The sequence below is a fragment of the Salvelinus fontinalis genome, chromosome 30 (genome assembly GCF_029448725.1).
Source record: "Salvelinus fontinalis isolate EN_2023a chromosome 30, ASM2944872v1, whole genome shotgun sequence".
Lineage (NCBI taxonomy): Eukaryota > Metazoa > Chordata > Actinopteri > Salmoniformes > Salmonidae > Salvelinus > Salvelinus fontinalis.
Genome location: NC_074694.1, coordinates 16,479,621 through 16,505,018, shown reverse-complemented (window position 1 = coordinate 16,505,018; position 25,398 = coordinate 16,479,621). Strand labels below are relative to the sequence as shown.

Here is a 25,398-nt window from a genome sequence, read left to right as displayed (position 1 = left end):
GAGGAACAGGGAGAGATATGGAGGAACACAGTGGAGGAACAGGGAGAGATATGGAGGAACACAGTGGAGGAACAGGGAGAGACATGGAGGAACACAGTGGAGGAACAGGGAGAGATATGGAGGAACACAGTGGAGGAACAGGGAGAGATATGGAGGAACACAGTGGAGGAACAGTGAGAGACATGGAGGAACACAGTGGAGGAACAGGGAGAGATATGGAGGAACACAGTGGAGGAACAGGGAGAGACATGGAGGAACACAGTGAAACAGGGAGAGACATGGAGGAACACAGTGGAGGAACAGGGAGAGACATGGAGGAACACAGTGGAGGAACAGGGAGAGATATGGAGGAACACAGTGGAGGAACAGGGAGAGACATGGAGGAACACAGTGAAACAGGGAGAGACATGGAGGAACACAGTGGAGGAACAGGGAGAGACATGGAGGAACACAGTGGAGGAACAGGGAGAGATATGGAGGAACACAGTGGAGGAACAGGGAGAGACATGGAGGAACACAGTGGAGGAACAGGGAGAGATATGGAGGAACACAGTGGAGGAACAGGGAGAGACATGGAGGAACACAGTGAAACAGGGAGAGACATGGAGGAACACAGTGGAGGAACAGGGAGAGACATGAAGGAACACAGTGGAGGAACAGGGAGAGACATGGAGGAACACAGTGGAGGAACAGGGAGAGACATGAAGGAACACAGTGGAGGAACAGGGAGAGACATGGAGGAACACAGTGGAGGAACAGGGAGAGACATGAAGGAACACAGTGGAGGAACAGGGAGAGACATGGAGGAACACAGTGAAACATGAAGACTGGAGAGAGAACTGTCTGCCCTGTCCGGGTCATATAAGTACTCAGAGTCAGACACAACCAAATGCCCGTCAATCTGTCAACCACACTTCTATCAATCTGTCAACCACACGTCCATCAATGTATCACCACACGTCCATCAATCTGTCAACCACACGTCGATCAATGCATCACCACACGTCCATCAATCTGTCAACCACACGTCCATTAATTTGTCAACCACACGTCCATCAATCTGTCTGTACACAAGTGTGTGAGAGGAGGGACATGTAACAGAGCGATGCGGGAGACTTCAGTCATCACAGAAGTGTCTTCAGACATCACAGAAGTGTCTTCAGACATCACAGAAGTGTTTTCAGACATCACAGAAGTGTTTTCAGATATCACAGAAGTATTTTCAGACATCACAGAAGGGTTTTCAGTAATCACAGAAATGTCTTCAGACATCACAGAAATGTCTTCAGACATCACAGAAGTGTCTTCAGACATCACAGAAGTGTGGCACTGCTCTCTTTCTAATTCTCTCACTCTCTGAAACACACACAGATATCCTAACGGTGGAGACTGAAAGTCACAGACGTACTGTACTCAGTCTCAGATGTTCAGGAGAAACAGGCCTCGAGAGGTAGTCACTACTGGGCTCTGAACCATATTAGTAGCATTGGTGTGTGTGTGAACATGGCTGCCAGTGTGTGCGTGTGCATGTGTGTCTGAGCATTTGCAGGTTTGCGTGTGGTTGTGTGGCAGGGCATTCAGACAGCTGTCTCTGTCCAGCCCTGCTCCGATCCAGTCCTCTAACCCCTCTGAGCCTCATTAAGGACTGTTTTAAAAGCTGTGAACTGACCTACAGTTAACAGCCAAGGCTGGGGCTGCATTGGGCTGGAGCTGTGGCTGGAGCTGTGTTTTTTCCTGGTGTAGGGGGTTCTGGTTGTGGTTGTGGCCAGGGCAGGGGCTGTGGGATTGGCCTGGGATATGGCTAAGGCTGGCAAACACGAATGGGTCTAGAGAGAATGCTTGGGAAGAGGGAGTTGGGGAGTTGGGGTATTGGGACCAAACTGAGGTGGCCTGATGGGAATGAGGCACACAGGTACCACAGTGTTTCAGCATTAATTCAGAACATTTAAAGGGATATTATCTTTATTTAGCCTTATTTCAGAACACTTAAAGGGATATTATCTTTATTTAGCCTTATTTCAGAACACTTAAAGGGATATTATCTTTATTTAGCCTTATTTCAGAACACTTAAAGGGATATTATATTTTATTTTGACTTCTTTCAGAACACTTAAAGGGTATTTATCAGTTTTTCAGAGCCACGTGCATTTTAAGAACAGGGTTAGAATAACAGGCTACTCCTGTTAAAGACTCTTCAGGAAACTTAGAATAACAGGCCACTCCTGTTAAAGACTATCCGATATACCTAGAATAACAGGCCACTCCTGTTAAAGACTCTTCAGGACATTTAGAATAACAGGTTACTCCTGTTAAAGACTCTTCAGGACACTTAGAATAACAGATTACTCCTGTTAAAGACTCTTCAGGACACTTAGAATAACAGGTTACTCCTGTTAAAGACTATCCGATATACCTAGAATAACAGGCCACTCCTGTTAAAGACTCTTCAGGACACTTAGAATAACAGGCCACTCCTGTTAAAGACTCTTCAGGACACTTAGAATAACAGGTTACTCCTGTTAAAGACTCTTCAGGACACTTACAATAACAGGCCACTCCTGTTAAAGACTCTTCAGGACACTTAGAATATCAGGCCACTCCTGTTAAAGACTCTTCAGGACACTTAGAATAACAGGTTAGTCCTGTTAAAGACTCTCCAAGACACTAAGAATAGCAGGTTACTCCTGTTAAAGACTCTCCAATATAGCTAGAATAACAGGCCACTCCTGTTCACATGTCCAGCTGCATGTTGTGATAGGACGTCTAGTTTGATCAAATATGATTTGAAATCTCCAACCTCACTAGATAAGCAGAGCAGACAGCTTTAGACTGTATTCTGGTTCAGCGTGTGATTGGTCTAGACAGGATAAGGATAAATCCTGCTTTTAATGTAAATGCTGTGTGTGTGTGTGTGTGTGTGTGTGTGTGTGTGTGTGTGTGTGTGTGTGTGTGCGTGCGTGCGTGCGTGCGTGCGTGCGTGCGTGCGTGCGTGTCTGTCTGTCTGTGTGTGTGTGTGTGTGTCTCTGTGTTTGTGTTGAGTTATGTATAATTGTATACTCAATGACTTGCCGTAATATTAATGTTTTAAGATTCCATATATTTCATTAAAAAATGTTCTGGTTCAAAGATGTGGGCATTACATTTATGGACAGAAAGAGCTGTATAATTGACATTCTTAGGATAGCTGTTATTCCAGACCACAGATTCCTGCGGTAGTCAAGTTCTATGTGTGTGTGTTTCCAGTGTGTGCCACAGCCTTGTGGTCTCAGGGTGTTTTGCCAAGTGGCTTTAATTCCCTCTATCATCATGTCTGCATCACCAGATCCCATGGTATTGTAGAAAACACAGTCTGTGTGTGTGTGTATGTGCGTGTATGTGTATGTGTGTGTGTGTGTGTGTGTGAGTGCGTGTGCGTGTGCGTGTGTGTGTGTGTGAGTGTGTGTGTGTGTGTGTGTGTGTGTGTGTGTGTGTGTGTGTGTGTGTGTGTGTGTGTGTGTGTGTGAATGCGTGCATGCGTGCCTACGTGCCTGCGTGTCTACGTGCCTACGTGCCTACGTGCCTACGTGTCTGCGTGCCTGTGTGTCTACGTGCCTACGTGTCTGCGTGCCTACGTGCCTACGTGCCTACGTGCCTACGTGCCTGTGCGTCTGCGTGCCTGTGTGTCTACATGCCTAAGTGCCTACGTGTCTACGTGCCTACGTGTCTACGTGTCTACGTGTCTATGTGACTACGTGTCTACGTGTCTATGTGACTACGTGCCTACGTGCCTACGTGCCTGCGTGTCTATGTGACTACGTGTCTACGTGTCTACGTGCCTACGTGTCTACGTGTCTACGTGTCTACGTGCCTGTGCGTCTGCGTGCCTGTGTGTCTACGTGCCTAAGTGCCTACGTGCCTACGTGCCTACGTGTCTACGTGTCTACGTGACTACGTGTCTACGTGTCTATGTGACTACGTGCCTACGTGACTACGTGTCTACGTGTCTATGTGACTACGTGTCTACGTGTCTACGTGTCTACGTGCCTAAGTGCCTACGTGTCTACGTGCCTACGTGTCTACGTGCCTAAGTGCCTACGTGCCTACGTGTCTACGTGCCTACGCGTCTGCGTGCCTACGTGCCTGTGTGTCTACGTGTCTGCGTGCCTGTGTGTCTACGTGCCTGCGTGCCTACGTGCCTACGTGTCTGCGTGCCTGCGTGTCTACGTGTCTACGTGCCTACGTGTCTACGTGTCTACGTGCCTGCGTGCCTACGTGCCTACGTGCCTACCTGTCTACGTGCCTCCGTGACTACGTGCCCGCGTGCCTGCGTGTCCGCGTGCCTACGTGGCTACGTGCCTACCTGTCTACGTGCCTACCTGTCTACGTGCCTACGTGCCTACGTGTCTACGTGCCTACCTGTCTACGTGCCTCCGTGTCTACGTGTCTGCGTGCCTGCGTGTCTATGTGACTACGTGTCTACGTGCCTACGTGCCTGCGTGTCTACGTGCCTGCGTGTCTATGTGTCTACGTGCCTACGTGCCTGCGTGTCTATGTGACTACGTGTCTACGTGTCTGCGTGCCTGCGTGTCTACGTGTCTACGTGCCTACGTGTCTACGTGTCTACGTGCCTGCGTGCCTACGTGCCTACGTGCCTACCTGTCTACGTGCCTCCGTGACTACGTGCCCGCGTGCCTGCGTGTCCGCGTGCCTACGTGGCTACGTGCCTACCTGTCTACGTGCCTACCTGTCTACGTGCCTACGTGCCTACGTGTCTACGTGCCTACCTGTCTACGTGCCTCCGTGACTACGTGTCTACGTGTCTGCGTGCCTGCGTGTCTATGTGACTACGTGTCTACGTGCCTACGTGCCTGCGTGTCTATGTGTCTATGTGTCTACGTGCCTACGTGCCTGCGTGTCTATGTGACTACGTGTCTACGTGCCTACGTTCCTGCGTGTCTATGTGTCTACGTGCCTACGTGCCTGCGTGTCTATGTGACTACGTGTCTACGTGCCTACGTGCCTGCGTGTCTATGTGACTACGTGTCTACGTGCCCACGTTCCTGCGTGTCTATGTGACTACGTGTCTACGTGCCTACGTTCCTGCGTGTCTATGTGACTACGTGTCTACGTGCCTACGTTCCTGCGTGTCTATGTGACTACGTGTCTACGTGCCTACGTGCCTGCGTGTCTACGTGTCTACGTGCCTACGTGTCTACGTGTCTATGTGACTACGTGTCTACGTGCCTACGTGCCTGCGTGTCTACGTGTCTACGTGCCTGCGTGTCTATGTGACTACGTGTCTACGTGCCTACGTGCCTGCGTGTCTATGTGTCTACGTGCCTACGTGCCTGCGTGTCTACGTGCCTACGTGCCTACGTGTCTACGTGCCTACGTGCCTACCTGTCTACGTGCCTACGTGCCTACGTGTCTACGTGCCTACGTGTCTAAGTGTCTACGTGCCTACGTGTCTACGTGCCTACGTGTCTACGTGTCTACGTGTCTACGTGGCTAAGTGTCTACGTGTCTACGTGTCTACGTGCCTACGTGCCTACGTGCCTACGTGCCTACGTGTCTACGTGTCTACGTGGCTACGTGTCTACGTGCCTACGTGTCTACGTGTCTACGTGCCTACGTGTCTACGTGTCTACGTGGCTACGTGTCTACGTGTCTACGTGGCTACGTGTCTACGTGCCTACGTGTCTACGTGCCTACGTGGCTACATGTCTAAGTGTCTACGTGTCTACGTGCCTACGTGGCTACGTGTCTAAGTGTCTACGTGTCTACGTGCCTACGTGGCTACGTGCCTAAGTGTCTATGTGACTACGTGTCTGCGTGCCTACGTGCCTGCGTGTCTATGTGACTACGTGTCTGCGTGCCTACGTGCCTGCGTGTCTATGTGCCTACGTGTCTACGTGCCTACGTGTCTGTGTGTCTACGTGCCTACGTGTCTACGTGCCTACGTGCCTACTTTTCTGCGTGCCCACGTGCCTACATGCTTACCAGAGTGTTTGAAGAAGTTCTGAGGAGTGCATTAAAGGAAAAATCCACCCCAAACCACTGTCCTTTAAATTACAGTGTTAAATAACACTAATATGTGAAAACAATATTTTTTTTTTGAACAAATGTTTCATTTTGGTGATATAATAAGGCTTGCAGCAACTTCGAAAATTGTTGTCGAAATCTGTTGCAGCTCAAGTCGACTATAAAATCTGCAAAGCTAGCTGGCTGGCTGGCTAGCAAACGTAGATACACATAATAATAACAAATCAAATCAAATGTAATGTGCCAAATACAACAGACCTTACAGTGAAATGCTCACCTACAAGCCCTTAACCAACAATGCAGTGTTTTTTAAAAGTAAAATAACATTTTCAAACCAAAGTAGAAGAAGAAAAATGACACAATAAAATAACAATACCTAGACTATATACATGGAGTACCGAGTCAATATGCGGGGGTACAGGTCAGCCAAGGTAACTGAGGTAATATGTACATGTAGGTAGGGGTACAGTGTTCCTTTTGTCCTGGTGGGAAAGGGCAGCGTGGAGCTAGTTAGCTGTAAAATCACTTAAACAAACTGCACTATCATTTTAGGAGTCTACAATCTCACCATGTTCAACCTGCAGATCGATGTACCTCACAGAGTGGAGTCTAACATTCGCAGATGTACAATGGGCCGTGTTGTGCATTCTGGACAATTCTGGGACAACGTGTGCTCTCCTTCAGAAGGTCTATTGGTCGCTAGCTCAAAAAACTCAACATTAGCACAAATTTCGTCAACAAGAAGTACAACATTACAAATCTTTACCGAGATGTGAGATAATTAACTTGCTATCTGTAATATCGCATAGCTTTGGAATCGTGACATTATGTACTTGAGGAAAATAGGCACGTTTCTCGACATATACGCCGACTTTGAGGAGGGATAGCATTACAATTAGCTTAGCAACCGAGTGACGCAGCATGACAACGGGAAGGTGATTGGTAGACAGTCTGCTGGGTGGTATTTCTATAACATCTCTGGCACCATGCAATGCACCCTGGACTAAAGAGGCAGACAAATAGGAAACATGTGCTAGACCCACCGTTAAATTAGACATTTCTCAAGGTAGGAATATCGCAAAAACATGATCAATGGCTCATAGGAGAGAAGACATCTGAGTTATGACATCGGCCAGTATTAGAATCTGACATGTATTATTGATGTTTTCACCATCTAAAAGTCATTTTTCTATTCACTTCCAATGTAGTGAAGAGCGACTTTATCACATTGCTGCATCATACCGGCCACATTTCTGCCTGCTTGAACGCCAATAACTTAGATACACTTGAAAACATGAAATGATCAGGACATCCATGGAACATCACTCAGAGATGCACAAAAACAACAACATTCAAAATGGGTAAACGGGTTTGTTATATAGAACTATGTCTGTCTGAGTGTGTGTCTGAGTGTGTGTCTGAGTGTGTGTCTGAGTGTGTGTCTGAGTGTGTGTCTGGGTGTCTGAGTGTGTGTCTGGGTGTCTGAGTGTGTGTCTGGGTGTCTGAGTGTGTGTCTGAGTGTGTGTCTGAGTGTGTGCCAGTGTGTCTGAGTGTGTGTCAGTGTGTCTGAGTGTGTGTCAGTGTGTCTGAGTGTGTGTCAGTGTGTCTGAGTGTGTGTCTGAGTGTGTGTCAGTATGTCTGAGTGTGTGTCAGTATGTCTGAGTGTGTGTCAGTGTGTCTGAGTGTGTGTCTGGGTGTGTGTCTGGGTGTGTGTCTGAGTGTGTGTCTGGGTGTGTGTCTGAGTGTGTGTCTGAGTGTGTGTCTGGGTGTGTGTCTGAGTGTGTGTCTGGGTGTGTGTCTGAGTGTGTGTCTGAGTGTGTGTCTGAGTGTGTGTCTGGGTGTGTGTCTGAGTGTGTGTCTGAGTGTGTGTCTGAGTGTGTGTCTGAGTGTGTGTCTGGGTGTCTGGGTGTGTGTCTGAGTGTGTGTCAGTGTGTCTGAGTGTGTGTCTGAGTGTGTGTCTGGGTGTGTGTCTGAGTGTGTGTCAGTGTAGGACTCAAGCCTTCCAGACAGCATTCACTTGTCTCTCCATCCCCCTTCTCAGATCAATACATCAAAGGACTGAGTCGCCACCATGACAAAGACCTCACACACACACACACACACACACACACACACACACACACACACACACACACACACACACACACACACACACACACACACACACACACACACACACACACACACACACACACACACACACACACACACACACACACTTACTTCAGAGCCAGTTCAACCTGTGGATATCCCTGGATTCCACTGTATCATATCACCGTACCCTGGGGCTTATGCGCAACAGGAGGGATGTGTTTAGGTCAGCTAACTGGCAACATACAAGACATCATGGTGCTTACATCTCTGCCATGGTGTCTGGAAGGCTGTCTGGTATAGCTGTGAGGCCTTTCCCTCTGCAGTCCACGATGTTGTTACTGCAGGTACACATGGCAGGGCACGTACCTCCCCCTAGGCTGCAAGGCTGCAACCCGGAGCTCTCTGAGTGACCTGGAGACGGAGAGAGCGAGAGAGTGGGAGAGGAGAGAGAGAGGGATGGGAAGAGAGAGGGAGGAAGAGAGGTTAAAGTCCAGTTAAGAGAACGGCAGGGTGTTGTCCAGGGTCACACCAAGGTTCTGTGCACTTTGGGAATGTCCACGGTAATGTTGTCAATCGTGATGGAGAGGTCTTGGAGCGGGCGCCCCCGGGATATTCCCCTGAATGTTTTGACAGACACGTAGAGGAACATTAACATGTGATATGTAGTCTGTCAGATGGTATCAGCGTCAAACTCCCAATTCTCAGCTGGATTTGAACTCATCAAAGTTGGTTGTATTTCATGACATATATAGTGGAATAGCATGTCTGAATGTTGTGTGACCTTTTCAGTCGAGACACAATGACATGTATGTTAACGTTGTTTCAGTCAACTCCGTTGATCTTCTCCTGTTTCTGTACGTCTGTGTTCTCATCATTGTCTCAGTCTAAGTGGAATTCTGTGTATTTTGCTAATTCAGCTCCTCCACCCCCGCCATCTCTCCTGTCTACCCTTCGTCTCCTCCACCCCCGCCATCTCTCCTGTCTACCCCTCGTCTCCTCTCTCGCCCTCGTCTCCTCTCTCCCCCTCGTCTCCTCTCCACGCTCTCTTGCTTCTTGCTTACGTTTGTTCTCCAAAAACTGAAGACAGCAGACAATTTGCATACAGTATACACATCCCACTGAAAATGTCTCTCGATATTTGTTTGAAATGCAACGCCCTTGTCAAAGACGACAGTATGTTTGAGTGTGTGTGTATATGTGTGTGTATATGTGTGTGTATGTGTGTGTGTGTGTGTGTGTGTGTGTGTGTGTGTGTGTGTGTGTGTGTGTGTGTGTGTGTGTGTGTGTGTGTGTGTGTGTGTCTGTGTGTGTGTGTGTGTGTGTGTGTGTGTGTGTGTGTGTGTGTGTGTGTGTGTGTGTGTGTGTGTGTGTGTGTGTGTGTGTGTGTGTCTGTGTGTGTGTGTGTGTGTGTGTGTGTGTGTGTGTGTGTGTGTGTGTGTGTGTTTGTCTGTGTGTGTGTGTGTGTGTGTTTACTGCTCTAGGTTTTTCAGCAGAACCTAGTAGAGTGTATGAACCAGACTTTTAAATGGCCTCATTTACTCTGCATTACTGATCTGCCGCGCTTTGACTTTCCTGCTATGAATATTTCATTAGCTCCCTTTCTTTCTACACGAGTGTGTTTGTATGTGTGTTCTGTTTTATTGATGACAGGAGAAAGTCATACAGCTCAGTGGGACTGGGACAGGTCCTACAGCTCAGTGGGACTGGGACAGGTCCTACAGCACAGTGGTATTGGGCAGGTCCTACAGCACAGTGGTATTGGGACAGGTCCTACAGCTCAGTGGGACTGGGACAGGTCCTACAGCTCAGTGGGACTGGGACAGGTCCTACAGCTCAGTGGGACTGGGACAGGTCCTACAGCTCAGTGGGACTGGGACAGGTCCTACAGCTCAGTGGGACTGGGACAGGTCCTACAGCTCAGTGGGACTGGGACAGGTCCTACAGCACAGTGGTATTGGGCAGGTCCTACAGCACAGTGGTATTGGGACAGGTCCTACAGCTCAGTGGGACTGGGACAGGTCCTACAGCTCAGTGGGACTGGGACAGGTCCTACAGCTCAGTGGTACTGGGACAGGTCCTACAGCTCAGTGGTATTGGGACTGGTCCTACAGCTCAGTGGGACTGGGACAGGTCCTACAGCTCAGTGGGACTGGGACAGGTCCTACAGCTCAGTGGTATTGGGACAGGTCCTACAGCTCAGTGCTATTGGGCAGGTCCTACAGCTCAGTGGGACTGGGACAGGTCCTACAGCTCAGTGGGACTGGGACAGGTCCTAAAGCTCAGTGGGACTGGGACAGGTCCTACAGCTCAGTGGGACTGGGACAGATCCTACAGCTCAGTGGTATTGGGACAGGTCCTACAGCTCAGTGGTATTGGGACAGGTCCTACAGCTCAGTGGGACTGGGACAGGTCCTACAGCTCAGTGGGACTGGGACAGATCCTACAGCTCAGTGGTATTGGGACAGGTCCTACAGCTCAGTGGTATTGGGACAGGTCCTACAGCTCAGTGGGACTGGGACAGATCCTACAGCTCAGTGGTATTGGGACAGGTCCTACAGCTCAGTGGTATTGGGCAGGTCCTACAGCTCAGTGGGACTGGGACAGATCCTACAGCTCAGTGGTATTGGGACAGATCCTACAGCTCAGTGGTATTGGGACTGGTCCTACAGCTCAGTGGGACTGGGACAGATCCTACAGCTCAGTGGTATTGGGGCAGGTCCTACAGCTCAGTGGGACTGGGACAGATCCATGGAGCAACAATAGGAATCAGCCCAGTTCCCTCTCTTTCCCACATACCTAGAACACAGGGGGTTGGTGGCACCTTAATTGGGGAGGACGGGCTGGTGTAATGGCTGGAGAGGAATGAGTAGAACGGAATCAAATACATCGAACACATGGTTTCCATGGTTTCCGTGTGTTTGATGCCACTCCGTTCGCTCGGTTCCCGCCACTACTATGAGCCAGTCCTCCCCTCAGTAGCCACCTGTGACCTAGAGGTAATTAATGGTGCTAGATAGACTATATATTTCCCTCACTAACTTTAAACATCAGCTATCTGAGCAGCTAACCGATCTCTGCAGCTGTACATAGTCCATCTGTAAATAGCCCATCCAATCTACCTACCTCATCCCCATATTGTTTTTATTTACTTTCTGCTCTTTTGCATACCAGTATCTCTACTTGCACATCATCCTCTGCTCATTTATCACTCCAGTGTTAATCTGCTAAATTGTAATTACTTCACTACTATGGCCTATTTATTGCCTTACCTCCTCACGCCATTTGCACACACTGTATATAGACTTTCTTTTTTTTCTATTGTGTTATTGACTGTACGCTTGTTTATTCCATGTGTAACTCTGTGTTGTTGTTTGTGTCGCACTGCTTTGCTTTATCTTGGCCAGGTAGTAGTTGTAAATGAGAACTTGTTCTCAACTAGCCTACCTGGTTAAATAAAGGTGAAAAAATATATATATATATATATTTCATAGCTAGCTGTCTTTGTGTTGCTAAACTCTGTGTCTAGCGATACTGATTCAGATCAAACATATTCCACCTGGGAGTCGTAGCCTGAGGTGGCGCCTGCATGTGTGTGTGTACATTAGATCAGTCGTTTTGATTCATACTAGGGCATTACACAGTAAACCTCCTGGCACCAACCCACGGCCCATTGCACTAATGACAGAAGTTAAGCTACTCACCTCTAACACTGGGCCATGCCTTATGATTAGACTGCTTTAATGGATTCATTCAAACTACTCACCTCTAACACTGGGCCATGCCTTGTGATTAGACTGCTTTAATGGATTCATTCAAACTACTCACCTCTAACACTGGGCCATGTGTGTGTGTGTGTGTGTGTGTGTGTGTGTGTGTGTGTGTGTGTGTGTGTGTGTGTGTGTGTGTGTGTGTGTGTGTGTGTGTGTGTGTGTGTGTGTGTGTGTGTGTGTGTGTGTGTGTGTGTGTGTGTGTGTGTGTGTGTGTGTGTGTGTGTGTGTGTGTGTGTGTGTGTGTGTGTGTGTGCGCGTGCGCGTGCGCGTGTGTGTCAAAATCCCAAAACAATATCCTCAATGCATTTCAGTGAGCTGATTTTCTTTCTTCCTGGTTGTAGTTCTGCTCGGATCTAACATGTAGGGGTTTTGACAGATCTCAGTTCAGGTGTTATACAGAGCACAGCACTCCTGATCTAACGTGTAGGGGTTTTGACAGATCTCAGTCCAGGTGTTATACAGAGCACAGCTCTCCTGATCTAACGTGTAGGGGTTTTGACAGATCTCAGTTCAGGTGTTATACAGAGCACAGCTCTCCTGATCTAACATGTAAATCAAATCATATTTTAAAAAATGCTTGTGTTCCTAGCTCCAACAGTGCAGTAGTATCTTACAAATCATAACAATACACACAAATCTAAAAGTAAAAGAATGGAATTAAGAAATCTATAAATATTAGGACGAGCAGTGGCATTGACTAAAATACAGCAGAATAGAATACAGTATATACACTGCTCAGAAAAATAAAGGGAACACTTAAACAACACAATGTAACTCCAAGTCAATCACACTTCTGTGAAATCAAACTGTTCACTTAGGAAGCAACACTGATTGACAATAAATTTCACATGCTGTTGTGCAAATGGAATAGACGAAAGGTGGAAATTATAGGCAATTAGCAAGACACCCCCAATAAAGGCGGAGGTAGCGGTCCTGCTGCTGGGTTGTTGCCCTCCTACGGCCTCCTCCACGTCTCCTGATGTACTGGCCTGTCTCCTGGTAGCGCCTCCATGCTCTGGACACTACGCTGACAGACACAGCAAACCTTCTTGCCACAGCTCGCATTGATGTGCCATCCTGGATGAGCTGCACTACCTGAGCCACTTGTGTGGGTTGTAGACTCCGTCTCATGCTACCACTAGAGTGAAAGCACCGCCAGCATTCAAAAGTGACCAAAACATCAGCCAGGAAGCATAGGAACTGAGAAGTGGTCTGTGGTCACCACCTGCAGAACCACTCCTTTATTGGGGGTGTCTTGCTAATTGCCTATAATTTCCACCTTTTGTCTATTCCATTTGCACAACAGCATGTGAAATTTATTGTCAATCAGTGTTGCTTCCTAAGTGGACAGTTTGATTTCACAGAAGTGCGATTGACTTGGAGTTACATTGTGTTGTTTAAGTGTTCCCTTTATTTTGTTGAGCAGTGTATATATATATATATATATATATATATATATATATATATATATATATATATATATATATATATATATATAGATATATATAGATATATATATATGAAATTAGTAAAACAGTATTTAAACATTATTAAAGTGACTAGTGTTCCATTATTAAAGTGAGCAGTGATTCCATGTCTATGTATATAGGGCAGCAGCCTCTAAGGTGCAGGGTTGAGTAACCGGGTGGTAGTCAGCTTGCGACAGTGACTAAATTCAGGGTAGGGTACTGGGTGTTAGTCAGCTAGTGATAGTGACTAAATTCAGGGCAGGGTACTGGGTGGTAGTCAGCTAGTGACAGTGACTAAATTCAGGGCAGGGTAGTGGGTGGTAGTCAGCTAGTGACAGTGACTAAATTCAGGGCAGGGTACTGGGTGGAGGCCGGCTAATAACAGTGACTAAATTCAGGGCAGGGTACTGGGTGGAGGCCGGCTAGTAACAGTGACTAAATTCAGGGCAGGGTACTGGGTGGTAGTCAGCTAGTGATGGCTATTTAACAGTCTGATGGCCTTGAGATTAAATCTGTTTTTCAGTCTTTCAGTTCCAGCTTTGATGCACCTGTACTGACCTCGCCTTCTGGATGATAGCGGGGTGAACAGGCAGTGGCTCGGGTGGTTGTTGTCCTTGATGATCTTTTTGGCCTTCCTGTGACATCGGGTGCTGTAGGTATCCTGGGCAGTACAGGGCAGGCAGTGCGCACCCGGTGATGTGTTGGGCAGACCCCACCACCCTCTGGAGAGCCCTGCGATTGCGGGCGGTGCAGTTGCCGTACCAGGCGGTGATACAGCCCAACAGGATGCGCTCAATTGTGCATCTGTAAAAGTTTATTAGGGTCTTCGGGTCTTTCAGATTATAAGAGATGTGTACGCCGAGGAACTTTAAGCTTTTCACCTTCTTCACTGCGGTCCCTTCGATGTGGATAGGGGCGTGCTCCCTCTGCTGTCTCCTGAAGTCCACTATCATCTCTATTGTTTTGTTGACGTTGAGGGAGAGTTTTTTTTCCTGGCACCACTCCACCAGGGACCTCACCTCCTCCCTGTAGGCTGTCTCGTCATTGTTGGTAACCAAGCCGACTACTGTTGTGTTGTCTGCAAACTTGATGATTGAGTTGGAGACGTGCGTGGCCATGGAGTCATGGGTGAACAGGGAACACAGGAGAGGCTGAGCACGCACCCTTGTGGGGCCCCCCGTGTTGAGGATCAGCAAAGTGGAGGTGTAGTTTCCTACCTTCACCACCTGGGGACGAGCCGTCAGGAAGTCCAGGACCCAGTTGCACAGGGCGGGGTTCAGACCCAGGGCCCCAAGCTTAATGATGAGCTTGGAGGGTACTATGGTGTTGAAGGCTGAGCTATAGTCAATGAACAGCTTTCTGACGTAGGTATTCGTCTTGTCCAGATAGATAGGGCAGTGTGCGGTTCGATAGCGATTGCATCGTCTGTGAAATCTTTTGGGGCGGTAACCAAATTAAAGAAAATTGATATTATCGCTAACTAGCCTCTCAAAGCACTTCATGATGACAGAAGTGAGTGCTACGGGGCGATAGTCGTTCAGTTCAGTTACCTTTGCTTTCTTGGGTACAGGAACAAGCAAGTGGGGACAACAGACTGGGATAGGGAGAGATTGAATGTAGCGGTTTTGTAGGGGTTTTGACAGGGAAAGGGGTTTGGCAGGGAGGGGTTTTGACAGGGAGGGGTTTTGACAGGGGGGTTTGACAGGGAGGATGGGTTTGACAGGGAGGAGGGGTTTGACAGGGAGGGGTTTTGACAGGGTGGTTTAAAAGGGAGGAGGGGTTTGACAGGGAGGTTAGTGGTTTCCCTCTCTCCTCTCTTCTGCACCCTACTCTCTCTCTAAAACAGTTTTACCTCTACTCTTCTCTCCCCCCTCTCATTTAGACAGGAAGTATGTGTTTGAGCAGGGGACCGATCGCCAGTCAGCCGTGAAGCACAGAGCTAAATGGACTTCCGTTGGTCACTCCCCTCTCTCCCTAACAGCATCACCCCCCCCATCCCCCCCCCCCCCCCCCCCCCCTAGTAACGTCACCCTGCAGGTGTCCCTGTCAGAAACAAACAGTGAAAGGAACATGAGTGTCTGCCTGCGAACCAGTCTCTAATGATCCTTTCAGAGGGAGTTCATCTTCTGGTCAGTGCTGCACTCAGAAAAGAACAGTGTGTGTGTGAGTGTGTGTGTGTGTGTGTGTGTGTGTGCGCGTGTGTGTGTGTGTGTGTCATACTGCGAGCTACAACATGTTTGTGTCTGTTATCTGTGACACTATGAAGTTCAGTTGTTTTAAACTTTCAGAGCAAAGTCAAGTTGTAGTAATCTCCAACACCTGGGTTAAACCGTGAAACACCAGGACTGTACTAATGGGCCTCTTTTCACGCCTGTATCCCTTACTACAATGTCAAACCTAGCATGTCAACATCTATGCTTTCCCTTCTCTCTCGCCCATCCCGTCTTACTCTATCTCTCCTTCCCTCCTCCCTCTCTATGTCTCTCCTCCATATCTACCTCGCTCCCTTCTCCATATCTCCTCCCCCCCTTTCCTTCCACCCCTCTCTTTCTCCCTCCTGTCATTTGTGAGTTACTCCACACAGTATCCGTTGGCTCTCCCAGTCTCTATCCTACATCATCCCAATCAAACTGTATATGTGTGTGGTTGTATTTTGACTCCAGCACTACACTGCCAGACAAACTCTGACTGCAGCTCCAGCTTGCTCTTCTTCTCTCTCTCTCACAGATCTATGTTAAATCTGACTCCAATAGCTGCTGTGGATCCCCCCCCCCCCCCCCCACCCCGGGTGATGAATAATAGTGTTCTGTATTTCTACCATGACGTACAGCTGTGTAAAAATCACAACCATGGACACACACATGCACACACACTGAACCCCCCCCCCCCCCTCCACAGCTGGTGTTGTGGTGAGATGGCCTTGAGAAGAGCGGTGGTTCCCATGCAGTCTCAGTCTCAGCAGTGATACCTCAGCCAGGCCAGGTGTGGAGGGTCACACTCAGAAATGATGACCCAGTCAAGCCAGGCCAGGTGTGTAGGGTTAGTCCTTGTATAGAAGCTTGTAACTATCATTACAACGAATCTATTCACACCTAAGCCAAGGTCAGTGTTCAGTACATAATCAACATGTATCAATGGGTAATTTGATGTCCAGGCATGCCCTGAGGATATAGATACATTCTGCCAGCTAGAGATATGTGAGGAACTATAGATCAGATCTGCCATGGGGCTTCTAGCTGTGATGCAGGTATCTATGGTGATTCCCTGGAGAGAGACTAACCCACCATCATATCAGTGGTATTTCCTGGAGAGACACTAACCCACCATCATATCAGTGGTATTTCCTGGAGAGAGCCTAACCCACCATCATATCAGTGGTATTCCCTGGAGAGAGACTAACCTACCATCATAGCAGTGGTATTTCCTGGAGAGAGACTAACCCACCATCATATCAGTGGTATTCCCTGGAGAGAGACTAACCCACCATCATATCAGTGGTATTTCCTGGAGAGAGACTAACCCACCATCATATCAGTGGTATTCCCTGGAGAGAGACTAACCTACCATCATAGCAGTGGTATTTCCTGGAGAGAGACTAACCCACCATCATATCAGTGGTATTTCCTGGAGAGAGACTAACCCACCATCATATCAGTGGTATTTCCTGGAGAGACTAACCCACCATCATATCAGTGGTATTTCCAGGAGAGACTAACCCACCATCATATCAGTGGTATTTCCTGGAGAGAGACTAACCCACCATCATATCAGTGGTATTTCCTGGAGAGACTAACCCACCATCATATCAGTGGTATTTCCTGGAGAGAGACTAACCTACCATCATATCAGTGGTATTTCCTGGAGAGAGACTAACCCACCATCATATCAGTGGTATTTCCTGGAGAGAGACTAACCCACCATCATATCAGTGGTATTTCCTGGAGAGAGACTAACCCACCATCATATCAGTGGTATTTCCTGGAGAGAGACTAACCTACCATCATATCAGTGGTATTCCCTGGAGAGAGACTAACCTACCATCATAGCAGTGGTATTCCCTGGAGAGAGACTAACCCACCATCATATCAGTGGTATTCCCTGGAGAGAGACTAACCCACCATCATATCAGTGGTATTTCCTGGAGAGAGACTAACCCACCATCATATCAGTGGTATTCCCTGGAGAGAGCCTAACCCACCATCATATCAGTGGTATTTCCTGGAGAGAGCCTAACCCACCATCTGGTCCTCTGATGGTTCTCCTCACCTCTCATTGATTCTGGCTGAATGTCAAACTACTCCCTCTCTCTATCCCTCCCTCCCTCTCTTGTATCAGTCAAACTGCTCCCTCTATCTCCCTTTTATCAGTCAAACTGCTCCCTCCCTCCCTCCCTCCCTCCCTCCCTCCCTCCCTCCCTCCCTCCCTCCCTCCCTCCCTCCCTCCCTCCCTCCCTCTTCTTTATCAGTCAAACTGCTCCCTCTCTCTCCCTCCCTCCCTCCCTCTCTCTCTCTATTTCTCTCCCTCCCTCCCTCCCTCCCTCCCTCCCTCCCTCCCTCCCTCCCTCCCTCCCTCCCTCCCTCCCTACCTTCCTCTCTTTTATCAGTCAAACTGCTCCCTCTCTCTCTCTATTTCTCTCCCTCCCTCCCTCCCTCCCTCCCTCCCTCCCTCCCTCCCTCCCTCCCACTCTTTTATCAGTCAAACTGCTCCCTCTCTCCCTCCCTCCCTTCCTCTCTTTTATCAGTCAAACTGCTCCCTCTCTCCCTCCCTCCCTTCCTCTCTTTTATCAGTCAAACTGCTCCCTCTCTCCCTCCCTCCCTTCCTCTCTTTTATCAGTCAAACTGCTCCCTCTCTCCCTCCCTCCCTTCCTCTCTTTTATTAGTCAAACTGCTCCCTCTCTCCCTCCCTCCCTTCCTCTCTTTTATCAGTCAAACTGCTCCCTCTCTCCCTCCCTCCCTTCCTCTCTTTTATCAGTCAAACTGCTCCCTCTCTCCCTCCCTCCCTTCCTCTCTTTTATCAGTCAAACTGCTCCCTCTCTCCCTCCCTCCCTTCCTCTCTTTTATCAGTCAAACTGCTCCCTCTCTCCCTCCCTCCCTCCCTCCCTCTCTTTTATCAGTCAAACTGCTCCCTCTCTCCCCTCTCTCAATGTGTCCTCTCGCTCTCTCTCTCTTACCAATTCACATCAGTCAAATTCTCATCTCTCTGCCAGCTGTCTCTGTGTCTGTCTGTCTGTGTGTGTGTTTGTGTGTTTGTGTGTGTGTGCGTCTGTGTGTGTGTGTGTGCGCACGCATATATATGTGTGTTTGTGTGTGTGCATAGTGTAATGAAAAACAGAGTAGAGCGGGAGTAGTCAGTGAAAGAGGGTACACATGCCAGCAGTGTTTTTCACAGGGCATGGTTCTGGCAGACAGTCCAGCTCCTGACAGCTAGGCTGGGGACAGCCCGAGGGCTTGCCTGGGATGATATGGCCCTCATGGGGTGGGTGTGTGTGTCAGGTGTGTCAGGTGTGATTCAGGTGACGACTTAACAGACTGACAGAACAGATCCACTGAGGAGAATCAGCTGGAACAGTGCCCAACAGAGAGAGTGGGTGTCAGGCAGGATCAGGAAGACATCAATGGCCTATTTTACTGTCCTTTGTAGATAGATGCGAAAGGACTATAGGATGAAGCATGGGCTCATTTTAAGCTGTTATATTGGATATATTGTACTGTTCTATCTGAACAGGAATACTAGTTTGTCTGAGAGTCGGAATGGAGTTGGTGAGTGGGTGTGTGTGTCTCACCTGAGCAGGTAAACTCATGTTTCTGTATCTCAGCCACGTTGAGTCCTCTAAGCGGGGATGGAGTTGTGCACTGGGTGAACAGACCAATTGTAGGCCTTTGTTTTAACCACTCGGCCAACCAGGACAGGTGACAGTCACAGTGCAGGTTGTTGGAGTGGAGACGGCTGGAGAGAGAAAGAGAGTGTTAGGATATGAAGGGGGTTATTCATAAAAGTTACTGATAATGTCTCTGCAACTAGTTAAATCTTTGTGATGGAATTTCAACCAATGCATAAAGGTTGTACTACATGAAAGTTGCAGACAAGAAAGTGAGTTTATCACTACAGATAAATTGCATGCAGTGGTAACCACCATTGAAATCCCCCTTTTCATTGACCATTTTTATCGTCCTCTTGAAATGCTGCCTAAAATGCTGAGACTAAAGCCTTAACCTAAACCACACCCCCCAGGTCCTGATATGTTTCCATCCCCATGACTGACATTATCTTCCCTGCTTGGAATAAACAGTGTTCTAAACCAGACATTTAAAGTGGAAAATTCAAACCAAAACATTCTAAACTGAACATTCTAAATGAAGCATTCCTGGAACGCTCCCATTGTCCAGAATAACTCACAGAGCTGTGGTGGCAGTCGGGAACACACACACACACACACCAATAACCCTACTGAAAGCAAAAAAGCACAGAAACCACAACAAGAATGACATTGCGGTCTCTCTAAGTATTCATTCCAGTGAGCATAATTGATATCATTCATATATACATCATTTCATATTTTGTCATTATATTTAGACAATAGGCGTTGGGGGATGGATGTATTTCTGGGTGACTTGTTGTTGCGTGTTCCTCAGAGTTGGAGATAAAATGGTTTCTGGCTATAGGCCCGATGTGGATAATGACTGTCAACCTAAACTCCTTGGAATGATTGAACCTATCTTGTCTCATTCAGATGATAGCTGTTTAGTTTCGCTGCTGTAGGGAACACTGAAGTATGTGTGGAAACATGACTGGTTTATTTTATAATGACTTCATTTGTCTCAAAAGGGATTGGTTGGATTCAGCTTTTGGGGAATAATGGAATATTCTATTAGATTCTATTAGATTATATATATTCTATCCAAACAAAGAGGAATACATTTTTCTCAGTCATAGTTTATTCTGTATGAAACATTCAGTCGTCCAGTGAAGTTGTGGTATATATTGTCCTGTTCGGACAGGGTTATGAGATGGTTATTTCATCTCTGCTTCCTCATCTGAGTCAGGTTAAAGCAGCCTGTCAGGGTGAACACATCTCTCTTCACATGACACACACTCTTAGAGAGATGATCACCATGTAATCTCCCTAACACCATACATCTAGATCAGAATACACACCAGCATTATCACACCTGATGTAGGAGAAGATGAGGGGAGGAGAGAGAGAAAGAGGGGGAATGGAGAGAGAGGGGGGTGGGGGAAAGAGAGAGACAGGTGGATGAGAGAGAGATAGAGATGGGGCGAGACAGTGTAATAAAGGTGGGGGAGAGAGACGGGGAGAACGGGGGAGAAAAAGAGAGGGGGGAGTGTGAGTGACTTACAAGGTGCGTAGTTTGGGCATGTGGTTGAAGCTGGAGACTGGGATGCTGCTGATGTTGTTGTTGTTCAGAGTCCTGGAAGAGACAGAGAGAGAAGAGGCGGAGCAGAAACACAATGAAACAAACCTCAGAGAACCTACACATGTTTAGTGAGTCTCTCCGCTCTTCCTCCATTTCAAAACACTTCTCTCCCTCAACTGTTATCCTCTCTCTCTCTCTCTCTCTCTCTCTCTCTCTCTCTCTCTCTCTCTCTCTCTCTCTCTCTCTCTCTCTCTCTCTCTCTCTCTCTCTCTCTCTCTCTCTCTCTCTCTCTCTCTCTCTCTCTCTCTCTCTTCCTCTCTCTCTTCCTCTCTCTTCCTCTCTCTCTTCCTCTCTCTCTTCCTCTCCTCCTCCCCCGCTCCGTCTCTCTCTTTATGCCATTTAAGCCATTGCAATGAGCCCATCCTCCTGTAGTTCCTCCCACCAGCCTCCTCTGATGTATACACAACATGACGATCTCCTCCTCCCTGCCCCCCTATAGTGACATCAGGTGGAGAGTGAGCAGAGGAAGTAATTTCAATCAGACAAATAACCCCACAGTCTGTTACCCCTACCCAACTATAAAGACCACCCCTCCACCCTATTACCACAACCCACAACTCCAACCTGCTCCCCACCATACCCACCCCTACTGTCAGCCCGCAGACCCCCAAAAACCCCAGGCCCCCTGAATTAATGGGCCATGATATTAATGAACCAATAGGGCTGACCATGTCTGGAGAGACCAATGACTGACTTAATAAATAAGGTTGGTACCTGGTTATATTAGTAATGGGTAATGGTTGGTATCTGGTTATATTAGTAATGGGTAATGGTTGGTAGTTGGTTATATTAGTAATGGGTAATGGTTGGTAGCTGGTTATATTAGTAGAGTAATGGTTGGTACCTGGTTATATTAGTAATGGGTAATGGTTGGTGCCTGGTTATATTAGTAATGGGTAATGGTTGGTATCTGGTTATATTATTCATGGGTAATGGTTGTTGCCTGGTTATATTAGTAATGGGTAATGGTTGGTACCTGGTTATATTAGTAATGGGTAATGGTTGGTGCCTGGTTATATTAGTAATATGTAATGGCTGGTGCCTGGTTATATTAGTAATGAGTAATGGTTGGTGCCTAGTTATATTAGTAATTAGTAATGGTTGGTACCTGGTTATATTAGTAATGAGTAATGGTTGGTGCCCGGTTATATTAGTAATGGGTAATGGTTGGTAGCTGGTTATATTAGTAATGGGTAATGGTTGGTGCCTGGTTATATTAGTAATGGGTAATGGTTGGTAGCTGGTTATATTAGTAATGGGTAATGGTTGGTGCCTGGTTATATTAGTAATGAGTAATGGTTGGTGCCTGGTTATATTAGTAATGGGTAATGGTTGGTGCCTAGTTATATTAGTAATGAGTAATGGTTGGTGCCTGGTTATATTAGTAATGGGTAATGGTTGGTGCCTGGTTATATTATTAATGGGTCATGGTTGGTGCCTGGTTATATTAGTAATGGGTAATGGTTGTTAGAAGTGTAGCTACTTCATATAAATAAAAATAGTTTTCTTGCTTAATTATTCAAGAAGTGGTAAATGTGTTGTTTAATAATATGAGGTTGTTTGTGCGTGTGCGTAGGTGTATGTGTGTAGATGTGTGTGCATAGGTGTGTATGTGTGCGTAAGTGCGTAGGTGTGTGTGCATAGGTGTGTAGATGTGTGTGTGTTTCTTACAGTAATTCCAGGCTCCTCAGTGCTCTGAAAGCTCCGTCCTCGATGCAGCTGATGTGGTTCTTATCCAACTGACTAGAGACACAATAAGGGCAGAAAGCATTAAAACACACACACACACAAACACAGACAAACAACTGTGCAATACACTGCAACACGTTCCTGTTCCCTCCCTCTCTCTCCTTTCTCACAACCATTTTAAACAGTCACATTATTAAATAAACAGCCGTTTGGATTAACGGTCATCAATAAACATCATCTTTCCAATACCAGCTACTCAGCACAACACCCCAATGATCTAAAGCACTGGCATCAATCTTACAATCTATAGCATTTTCTCTATAGACCAGATATAATCACACCCTGACACTCTCTCCTCAGAGGGCAGATAGAATCACACCCTGACACTCTCTCCTCAGAGGGCAGATAGAATCACACCCTGACACTCTCTCCTCAGAGGGCAGATAGAATCACACCCTGACACTCTCTCCTCAGAGGGCAGATAGAATCACACCCTGACACTCTCTCCAACAGAGGGCAGATAGAATCACACCCTGACACTCTCTCCTCAGAGGGCAGATAGAATCACACCCTGACACTCTCTCCTCAGAGGGCAGATAGAATCACACCCTGACACTCTCTCCTCAGAGGGCAGATATAATCACACCCTGACACTCTCTCCTCAGAGGGCAGATAGAATCACACCCTGACACTCTCTCCTCAGAGGGCAGATAGAATCACACCCTGACACTCTCTCCTCAGAGGGCAGATAGAATCACACCCTCACACTCTCTCCTCAGAGGGCAGATAGAATCACACCCTCACACTCTCTCCTCAGAGGGCAGATAGAATCACACCCTGACACTCTCTCCTCAGAGGGCAGATAGAATCACTGATAGGGAGTACAGTCAATGTGGGTAAGTGGACAGTGAGCTAGTCATCTCTCCTCATAGACTGTAGGGGAAGGAGCCAGACTGTGCAGACACTTTATCTACTGTGATAGCACCATCAATTAGTGTGTGTGTGTGTGTGTGTGTGTGTGTGTGATGGTGATTTCCAGTGATAGCAGTATAAATCCCAGCTCCATCTGTGAACAGCTAACCCACTCCATCACTGTGATATACTGATCTACTGTCCCTAGAGCCACCTAACTGACTGAGGCTCATTAACATACACAGAGGTGACAGACAGAGAGGCCCAATACCACGTCTGTGTATGTCTCTGTGTGTGTGTCTGTCTGTGTGTGTCAGTGTATATGTGTGTATTACACTGATCTGACAAAAACAGGATTTTATGAACACGTTCTTCCTTTGTCTTGGTGTTATATGAGATCGTAATGGTAAGACAATATGTTGAGTTAGTATTGAGTGAAAAGATATTCATTCATCCATCCATTAATTTATTTATTCATCCATCCATACATTCATTTATTCATCCATCCATTCATTTATTCATTCATCCATACATGAATTTATTCATCCATCCATCCATTAATTTATTTATTTATTTATTCATCCATCCATTAATTTATCTAATCATCCATCCATCCATTAATTTATTAATTCATCCATCCATCCATCCATTAATTCATTAATTTATTCATCCATCCATCCATTAATTTATTCATCCATCCATGCATTAATTTATTCATCCATCCATCCATGCATTAATTTATTCATCCATCCATCCATCCATCCATTAATTTATTCATCCATCCACCCATTAATTTAATTTATTCGTTCATCCATCCATCCATTAATTTATTCATCCATCCATACATTCATTTAATTTATTCATTCATCCATCCATTCATTCATCCATCCATCCATTCCTTTATTCATCCATCCATCCATTCATTTATTCATCCATCCCTTAATTTATTCATCAATCCATCCATTCATTTATTTATCCATCCATCCATTCATTTATTCATCCATACATACATTAATTCACAATTTCTTCATTAATGTACTAATCTGAGACTGAAGATTCCCTCACAGGTTCTTGATGTCTGTAGCTCCTCTGAAAGCCTTTCTGGGGATGGACTGGATGTTGTTCTCACTCAGATCTCTGTGAAGACAACAACATGAGGACGTTAGATCAAAGACACTGTTAGACAACCTTTAGAAGCTAACACACATGTTACCCAGCCAGGATAGATAGAGGGTTATGTAGGAGGAACACCACCTAGCAAGGATAGATAGAGATTATGTTGGAGGAAAACCACCCAGCCAGAATAGATAGAGGGTTATGTAGGAGGAACACCACCTAGCAAGGATAGATAGAGATTATGTTGGAGGAAAACCACCTAGCCAGGATAGATAGAGATTATGTTGGAGGAAAACCACCTAGCAAGGATATATAGAGGTTATGTAGGAGGAAAACCACCTAGCCAGGATAGATAGAGGTTATGTAGGAGGAAAACCACCCAGCCAGGATAGATACAGGGTATGTAGGAGGAAAACCACCCAGCCAGGATAGATAGAGGTTATGTAGAAGGAAAACCACCTATCCAGGATAGATAGAGGTTACGTAGGAGGAAAACCACCTATCCAGGATAGATAGAGGTTACGTAGGAGGAAAACCACCTAGCCAGGATAGATAGAGGTTATGTAGGAGGAAAACCACCTAACCAGGATAGATAGAGGTTACGTAGAAGGAAAACCACCTAGCCAGGATAGATAGAGGTTATGTAGGAGGAAAACCACCTAGCCAGGATAGATAGAGGTTATGTAGAAGGAAAACCACCTAGCCAGGATAGATAGACGTTATGTAGGAGGAAAACCACCTAGCCAGGATAGATAGAGGGCTATGTAGGAGGAAAACCTCCCAGCCAGGATAGATAGAGGTTATGTAGGAGGAAAACCACCCAGCCAGGATAGATAGAGGTTATGTAGGAGGAAAACCACCCAACCAGGATAGATACAGGGTATGTAGGAG

At 46.9% G+C, this 25,398-nt stretch overlaps 1 protein-coding gene across 2 annotated transcripts in view; it reads right to left on the bottom strand.

Moving 5' to 3' along the window:
* LOC129828726 (slit homolog 1 protein-like) overlaps positions 1 to 25,398 on the bottom strand; it is a 193,016-nt gene that overhangs the window by 61,180 nt on the left and 106,438 nt on the right. For both annotated transcript variants that reach the window (XM_055889887.1, XM_055889888.1), the window contains exons 5-9: positions 24,457 to 24,528; positions 22,462 to 22,533; positions 20,713 to 20,784; positions 19,137 to 19,300; positions 8,379 to 8,526 (exon numbers count right to left, since the gene is read on the bottom strand). In XM_055889887.1, the coding sequence (XP_055745862.1) occupies positions 8,379 to 8,526; positions 19,137 to 19,300; positions 20,713 to 20,784; positions 22,462 to 22,533; positions 24,457 to 24,528 (528 nt within the window). The remainder of the gene's footprint in view (positions 1 to 8,378; positions 8,527 to 19,136; positions 19,301 to 20,712; positions 20,785 to 22,461; positions 22,534 to 24,456; positions 24,529 to 25,398) is intronic.